The 9,330-nt window shown below is 38.2% G+C and overlaps 1 protein-coding gene across 2 annotated transcripts in view; it reads right to left on the bottom strand.

The window, feature by feature from the left end:
* Positions 1-4,458: 4,458 nt before the first annotated feature.
* Positions 4,459-9,330, bottom strand: part of KCNN1 (potassium calcium-activated channel subfamily N member 1) — a 119,924-nt gene continuing 115,052 nt past the window's right edge. For both annotated transcript variants that reach the window (XM_072110225.1, XM_072110216.1), the window contains exon 9: positions 4,459-7,608. In XM_072110225.1, coding sequence (XP_071966326.1) covers positions 7,324-7,608 — 285 coding nt within the window. In that variant the 3' untranslated portion in view covers positions 4,459-7,323. The remainder of the gene's footprint in view (positions 7,609-9,330) is intronic.

Genomic DNA, 9,330 nt, shown 5'->3' with positions numbered 1-9,330 from the left:
GTACAATGTGTCACGAAAAAACAATCTCAAAATCAACTGGATATGTTAAAGTGTTCCAAAGTTATAACCACTTAAATAGACACATGTCAGATTTTAAAAAATGGGCCGTGTCAGGAAGGTGAAAAGTGGCTTCAGCGTTAAGGCGTTAAAGGGGATCCAAATTTTAACAGCCAAATAGGGGTAATAAAAATTGGCTAGGGAAAGTACTTAAAATAATAACATAACATAAATAAATGATAATAATTTAAAAAAAATCATAATATATTGTTAATGTCGTTGAGGTTAAAGGTGCGGTGGGGTGGTCCAGACAAAGTAGGGCACATTTACTTACCCGGTCCTGTCGCGATCCAGCGGCGCATTCTCCGACGAGGAACCACATACCCTTTCTCTCACTGCAGTACAACAGATGCATTGAATATGTACTGTGCAATTTAGAAATATACAGATTTACCGAACAGTAGCACTGCTATTTTGAAATAAAGGGATGCAGTGAATATGGACTCTGCAATTTAGCAATATATGGATATAGCAAACACTGGCATTGCTATTTTCAAAAACGGATGCAGTGATTACAGACTCCGAAGTTTAGGAATTGGAATAGGACCAAGTAGGAATGCAAATTTTCAGTCAATCAATCAGCTTGCTGCATTTTCTCGAAGCTGAACCAAGAGCCAGAATGTGTGACTAATGAAAATGCAAGGAAGAAAACCTTAGTTTTTTGGTGACACTTTTTAATGTTTTCTTTTTGTATATTTTTAATGATGGATAATAAACGTTGGATTGATTTTTTACTGAGCCGGCGCTGAAGGCTTTCTTCCTTGCATTTTCATTTTCACATCTCACTGAGCGTGCACGGCAAACATGTGGTCTGAGGACACCACCAGCGGGAGAGCAAACACTTTTTGCATATTTTTCTATTTCCGAATGTGTGACTAATGCTTGATTTTGTGGGTGATGAACCCGTCATGTTCAGTACAAACCCAAAGGTGTGCAGAACCAGAACCACTGTTACTGATTAAATAAGTACAGCATACACCCCTTTTGTGTCTTAAAAGGCAGTAAGCCAATGGAGGGTTCCTTTAGTTCACATTTTAGCATTATTGTCAAATATGACAAACTATGTATCTGCCATTCTGAAAAATACCCAGTCCACCACTGCGCTTATAAATGCTTTAAAATATTATACTAATATTATACTAAAACTCCTTAAAGGGAACCAAAGGGTATTCACAAAAAAACCTACCCTGTTCTTGCTTCCAGTTCTGCAATACACCCTCCAGTCAGTTTGTTGACAATCCAAGTGAACCAGAAGGGTTGGTAGTCAAGTGACCGGAGGAGATGCTGATTATGATGATATTGTTTAGAACTTCCTTAGAGAAGCAAAGTGGATAGCTTTCTTCTTTTTCATCATGACTTTCCTAACATATTCATATAGTCTTGGATCCCAATCCTATACTTTTTCAGGCATTAGTTGCTAAAATTAGTTTATTTTTGTTGCCGGGCACGAAGTGATCCAAACGAAATGTGCGTAGGGGTATCGTTATGGTAGAGGTTCCCTGTGGCAATATTATTTGTTTGTGAGTATGTAGTGTACATTCAGTGTTCCTAGTATATTTACCATTAGCACTTAGAGCTTTTGCTTGTATGCCATTTGTGTTGTTCTCTGTTTGCCCAGTGGTAGCCTCCAGGCTGACTCCTGTGCACCACTGCATTCTTTTTAATTATATTAAATATAATATTTTATTTTACATGTTGAAATAATGATTTATATAATTGTTTTGTTATTGTTCAACCAGCCTTTTTATAGGCAGATAGAATAATAGTAGTAGTAGTACCTATAAATGCAATACGGCATAAGGTAAATAGACTGAAACAAAGAGTCATAAGGCATCCTAAAAGTCATGCGTGATGTTAAAGGAGCTGCCTTACAAGGTAGCTAAAAGAGGCCTGGTTTTTCTTATGCCTTCCCAGAAAAATTATTTGCATATTTTCCCAGACGCAAACAGGGACAGCCACAGGGCATTAGCTGCCATAGGGACCATTACAGCCATCTACCTTGTGGTTATTGTAGCCTGGGTTGTTACATTAATGTGAACTTTACCATTGTATGGTGCACTTACTGGGTGGCAGAAGACTGACCTCTGGGAATCACAATAACTAAGTGAGGCACTATATGTAGTAGAAATCTACACATTGGTGCCAATAAAAATGGATTTGTGAATGAATAATTTCACAAAAATGACACAGAGCCATACAAGTCTCCAATATAATTTATTTTGTTGTCTAGATCTGTTGCATTCGGATATTTTCTAGAAAACTGGCTATAGATTCTAAGTAACCATTTTCCTCCAATAACATAAAAAAATAGATAACTAGCAAGAGCTGGGTGCCTAATATTATAAATCCTCTCTAAAATGCAGAGGTTATCATATTCTTCAATGAGGAATGGAGTATATTTAACAATTTAGTCTCAAGAAGTGCTTAAAGAGTACCTGTCACCAAAAAAAAAAAAAAAAAACGCACAAAGTAAAAACGCACTAAAGTAAGCAGCTCCTAGCGCTACCCCATTTTTAGCAGTGATAAACTGCCAGCTTTATTAGAACCTCCGATAAGGCTAGCAGACACTGCAGCGCTGTACCTTCAGAACGCCGGACCAAGCTCAAAGTGGTCGGGTGTATTCATAAGGGGGTGGGACTTGGAGGTGGTGACTGCTGCATGAAGCCTGGCAGACCTCGCCGGCCTATGGAGTGGAAGGGGAGGTCCGGGGAAGAAGCAGCACCTCGGACTGCTCCCTCAGAAATACGCCCGACCGCTTTGAGCCTGGTACGGTGTTCTGAAGGTACGGCGCTGCAGTGTCTGCTAGCCTTATTGGAAGGTTCAGATAAAGCTAGCAGTTTATCACTGCTAAAAATGGGGTAGTACTTTAGTAAGCAACTCCTAGTGCATTTTTCATGGGTGTCAGGTCCTCTTTAAAGGGAACCTGTCATCAGCAATTGACCTAATAAACCTCTATCAGAGTACTGTCAAGCAGCATAACAACTTCTAGTTATTGTTTCTTTCATGTCCCAGTGTGGTGGTATCATCCAGAAAATTAACTTTCAAGTAAGCTGTAAATTGGTTGTGCAAAGTCAAACAGGAGGAAAATTTAACCCTGAAGTTAAGGTGGGGAGCATTGAAAGCCTCCTCCTCAATGAGTAAAATCATACTTCTGACTTCAGGAGATCTGGTTGAGATCCGTCAATTACAGTGAAGGTGGCTTTCTGAGGAAGAAAGAGCTTGACTTCAGTGCTAAAATCTCTGCCTCCTTGACTCTATACAACCAATTTACTTCTCACTTCAGAGTAGATTTTCTGGATGTTTGGTCATGACACAAACATGTTCTGGAAGGTGTTCAGCTGCTTAACAACATACTGGTAGAGGTTTATGCGTTTATGATGCCAGGCTCCCTTTAATCTTGCAAAGTGAAAATTTATTAGGAGTAAAGATAAGAGGATATTGCATTGTGGTAGATAGTCAGTGCCCCATATTTAAACATTCTCCTAGTATACATGCTTCCCCAGTTTTCCTGCTTTTATCAATTAAAATACAGAATAGTTACACAATAGTAGCATTTCCAATCAGTATAATGTTGCTTTTTTTACGGATGGAATATATATTTTCACACAATGCTGTACTGAACCCAGCACTCATCCTTTCATTTGTACACATTGTCATGTTATAACCATTTACTTTATGAATTCCATTGTATCTAGGTCTAATTAGAGGCGTCATGCTGCAAATTCCATTTCCTTATTGTCAGACTATATGTAAAAATATTAAAATTAAAATTCATTCTAGCTACAATTTCCTCTAATATTTTATAATATTGCAATATGTGATATAGTGTTTCTTTAGTTTTCTTTCTCTTTCACTTGTATATTTCATAATTAAGGAAATTGAATTGTATCAAATTTTTATTCACAGGATACAAGTAACAAGTACAAATAAATTGCACCCACCTGAACCTTTGGCTACTACATATTCTCTTTGACATCTATAAGAACCTGCACAGGAAAATGTTCCTGCTAAAGGCAAACTACCCCTTTACAACATATTTTTGCATTACTCTTAGATATAAAAAAGTGAAACAACTTTGTATGTAGCCATGTTTAACAATATCCATTACTTTTAGGTTTACAAAACTTTTGAAGGTCTGTGTGCCCCCATGGGGACAAAGTCCTGCTCCCTTTAGTATGCCACCTATTCTTTTTATTAATATGTAGAGAGACCATGGGTTATGCTATACAGCATTTGTGAACTGTTTGTTACCATAGAGACACACAGATTTATCTAGGATCTGAAGAAAATGGAGATATTGGTCATTGCCACTTTTTATATAGTTGCTTCAGTTTTTATTTAGAATGCATTGGAGCAATAAAAAAATATAGCAAAGCAGGGTCTTTATAACATATATATATATATATATATATATATATATATATATACATATATATATATATATATATATATTTAAAAAATAATAATTCAGAAACTCTTCCCAATAAGATCCATCATACGGATATGTTCACACCTTGATTTACTCCCTCCATTGTAAGGATATGTCAGAAGGATTCTAAAAATATTGGTACAATGGAGACTGTATGCACATACAGTGGGATGTGTTCTCCTGTTTAGCCCATTCCTCCAGTAAGAGGCAGACAATGACTTGCTCCTGTCTATGTTCATGGTGTTTCCCCAGTAATGTTACTGTTCTTACATGGAAAGTTACATCACTGAGGAAACATCCAAGGTATTCATTCAGCAGAAGCCAATGATAGATTTCATATAGTGGCATCCATCCCCCGTAGGTTATAATGGCCTCCACTGAACGAATCCTTTTCTAACGCAGGAAGAAGGATGAATATACAAAGTCTACTACACTTTTCACTGTCTTTCCTCCTGTATGTGTTCAAAAGGAAGTCAGTATATGTCCATGGACATATTCAGCATGTACATCAGGAACTTTCCTAGTGTACACACTGAATAAGAAGTGAACATAACCTAACTTGTGTTTTATTACTCAAAGGATCAAGTGCTCTAAAGTAGGATTCCACTGAAGAGGAAATTAGCTGTTGAAATTGGCTAAATATTTTCAAATATTGTTTTTTGCTTAGCATTGGAGAGCTCAGTCCAAAGCCACTTTTTTTTACTTCTGTAATCATACATGTCTGAAGCCTCTGGCTAGCTCTGAGCTTGCCAACCAAACCCAGGTCTTCTCTCCTGGACAGCTGCTTTGTAGAGCTGATTCCTTTGGGCGCTCTTTCACTGAGCTTGGTGTGTTTTGTGGAAATCTGAGTGGTTTCATTTTGCTTCTGAGCTGGGCATTTTGAGATGTGGTTTAATTGATGGACTGCTGAGCCAGTTAGCTGCGATGGTGACATCCAGAAAACACAGACAGACATAAGAAATACAAATCACAACTTAATTATCCAATCCTCAGATCACTCAGGGCGAGTTAAACTTTCTACTTTGACTCCTATTTGTGTTTTCTGGATACCACCTTTATAGCTGACCAACCCACAAATGAAAACCTCCAGCTCAGAAGCAAGATGAAACCTCTCAGGTATCCATAAAACACACACCGCTCTCGCCTAGGAAATCGACTTTGCAAAGCATCCGTCAATCACACCTCCAACAGAGAAGCTATGGGTATGGTTAACAACCACCAGACACTGTACCCAGAATCAATTCAGTGGGTTCTGACACATCCTTTATGTTTAAATGGCCTAAGATATGACTCAACCATTGCAAAAGATACAGTGTTCTTTGGAAGACTAAAAACCTCCTAATGGAACATCATTGAGCCCGTACTACCCTAGGGGTGCAATATGGGCTAGTTTATGGGCTTGGTGTCAAGTGCAGATTAGATCTGGTTCTTCTACAAGTTATATGATCTTACATTAAAAAAACAAAACAAAATTATTATATTACCATGTTTATTACTTTAGAGGAGTATTTAACATGGCAATTGTTCTTCCTTATTTTATATTCATTACCAGTCTTAGGATGTGGCCATAAGTGGCATTTGTATTACTTTTACAAACATCCCATATGTGATAGGGCCAGGCCCCGCAGCCGGGCGTTTGAATTAGGTTTGTAAACATAGTACAAATGCCACATGTGGCTGAACCCTCAGGTACTGGAGCAAGAAAGTTATTGAGAACTTGCACATATTAGACTATATTTCATGGACTGTCCCAGTGCAATATCTCTCAACCCCTCATTTCGAAGGTCATGATAGAAACATTATTCCATGAATTTTTCATTTTGTTGCATGTAGAAATGTAACACACATTAAACAATGTTTCCAACATATCTTAAACACTTGAAAGTGTTTCGGCCCCTTAACATTTTCTGTTGAGCTTAATGACATGGACATACATATGATATGTATACATTTAAAACTGTAGTTCTGAACCTTTGTTGCTTGTTTTCTAAAGAACCAGATGCTAATCTCATAAACCATCCACCCTCGCCACTCTACACAACTGCCTGCCAGCTACTGGGGCAGTAACACTGGTAAATGACACCACTCCAGCAACAAAAGAATAAAAAAATACAGTTTTTAATCTTCTATACCTCTATATATATAAATATATATGAATATATTTATATATACATATTTATATATGTAAACACACACACGTATTTAAGACCAACCACTTACAAACCTCTTCATGTCAGTTGAATGTTTAATATCCCTCTGACAATAACCAGGTTACATGCAATCCCACCCCATTCATATGTGGCTCTTTAAAATATATATTTATTTCACTACCTTCATTCCTATATATATGTACATAGTTTTTTTCCTTTGGCGGGGATGTTAAAAAAATATGGCTGACTGCTCATTGTTTTTTAAAAACAGGAATCTGCAAGGCTTAGAGTAGAGATAGTTACCCATGACAGTCAGCTTTATAAGCTCTTTTAAAGAAAATAAATAGAATTTGGGAAGGGTTTAACAGACTGATTTAGAAACTTATCTAGACTGGACTATACCCCATCACTGTACAGGGTCAGCCTGTGACAGAGAGAGGGATAATCGCGCCACTGCGCGTACTCTCGTGTGCGTGTTTACACAAACATTTTTATATATATTTTTTAGTTTTTGATAGAACTTTCACTCCAGCATTTTCAAAGAACCCTCAGGGGTTAACAAATATCCAAGGCTTTTAAGAAAAAAAGCTGACATAATCAAACCACATAGTGGCTATGGATAAAAGGTGAGCTTGTTAAGTCTTCACTCCACCACTCCCACCGTAACTCCATCTGTCCTTTTGCTCTTCAGCCGCTGTCTGAAGAGGTGTGCGGGGCAGTGGAAGGTGAGGTACGTCTACGTGGGGGGGTCCATGAATTGTCCGAGCTATTAGAAGGGGGAAATGGTCTGTGGGAACGCATAAGGAAAAGTTCTCCCTGCTCTCGGAGCAGAGCCTGAGCAATCAGCCCTGGAAGAGCATGGAGGGAACCATTTAAGGAGTCAATCTTGGTCTCCAGTGTAATAATTCTCTTCTCAAGGTCATCATTTCTTTCTTGCAATTCAGACATTAGATCATACATAACATTCTGCGTCTGTGAAAAAAAAACTGAAAAGTTAATACTATTGTACAGGAAACTCCACAACGCGTTAGTAAAACCTAATTGCATTTTACAAGATGTTACTTACAGAGTTTGGAGACTGTTCCACAATGGAAAGATCCAGTCTAATGCCCCCTAATAGTTAAAATTCTATTTCCACAGAAAGGATTATAATGTACAATGTTTACTTTGCACATAATTAGCATTTTTATACTTTTTTCACTTCTTCATTAAAGGGGTTGCCCCGGAATAGTTATTTTTTTAATATATGGATAGGCAGTCTTTACAAAGAAAAAAAGAATGTATACTTACCTCGCTCCCCACTCTCATTCTCCCGTGGCAGATGCCAGCGATGACACGCATGTACAGCCACTAGTTTCAGAGCAGTAGAAGTAGCACGGCTGTACGTGTACGTAACCGCAGCCCTCTGCATGTAAAAAGAATATGTAGATGCACGTTGCCCCTGGCCTCTGTATATAAAAGTCGGTAGTAACAGGGAGTGCCAAGGAAGAATGAAAACAAGGGCGAAGGTATGTGTGAGTTCTTTTTTATTTTGAAAGGGGTATTCCCATGAAGACAATGTTCTCAAATATACTCAGGATAACAAAAGAACACATTCTCTAAGTCAATGTTATTAACAAAAATACAGCATTTCAAAGATATAATTTCAACCTGTCTCTGTCAGTCCTGGTGTTTACAATTCTAGTTGCCCTTTGATCCAACTGTAAATCTTCTGACTATGGTCAGATTCTTCTCATGAATCGCTTCAGTGCTCTCTGCCTCCTGTAACTCCCCTCTGCATTACAAGACCAGCTCAGACACAGGAAGGAGGTGAAGACAGTGTAACAGCATTGTGACTCATTAGCATAATTTTAAAAGTTGATTTTAAATGGAAGAAGGTAATGGAAACCAAATATAAGATACCACAATCACAGGGCATGGATCTATGATTAAGTGTCCCTGGTCTATAGTGCTTTTTTTTTTATAGTAGATTTCCTTTATAAATGAGAATGATTACTTTCATGAAACTTGTGGTTATGTAAGTTACAGAAGCTGAGATACAGGCAGTTAAAGTGTAACTGTAAAGGTTTTTCTTTTTTTTTTCAAATCAAACAAATCAATAGCTCCTTGGATGTAAAACAACTTTGCCTATTATCTTTGTTACCTATATTCAATAGTTTCCTTGCTATCCCCCTCAGATTACCTTATAGCTGCAATAGCTGCTTCCTCTCCATGTGCTGACAAGCCCTGGAATCCATAGTTTGTCTATTTGACGGTTTCATGGGAGGGGAGGAGCTGCTGTTCCATGCTCACAAAGGAGGAGGCCATGTGACAGTGTATGTAGCAAAGCTGGATGTGTTTCAGACAGTGGATACAGATGTCTCTTGCACAGAATAGTAAGGTACAAGATCTCCCTGTTCCCTAACAGTCCCTCCATCCCAGTCTGTGATTATACATAACTTTCTCTGTCTGTCTCTGCTCTTCATGCTGCTCCCCTCCTCCACCTTGTCATCGGCAATATCATCGCTGTGCAGATAAGCTATTAACCCTTAATGGTCACACAGAACAGGCTAGAGACTTCATGTAACTGGTTTACTTATGTTTCTTTCACTTATTACATGATCTCTGCTCCTGCATGTGATGAAAGCTGCCAGGCTGGTCACCATATACATACATACATACATGTGCACTGTGCAGTGTTCCCTGGATTTACTT

Source organism: Engystomops pustulosus, chromosome 1 (assembly GCF_040894005.1).
Source record: "Engystomops pustulosus chromosome 1, aEngPut4.maternal, whole genome shotgun sequence".
Classification (NCBI taxonomy): Eukaryota; Metazoa; Chordata; class Amphibia; order Anura; family Leptodactylidae; genus Engystomops; species Engystomops pustulosus.
Note: the sequence above shows the minus strand (reverse complement) of the source record. Positions and strands in the feature narration are given on the sequence as shown.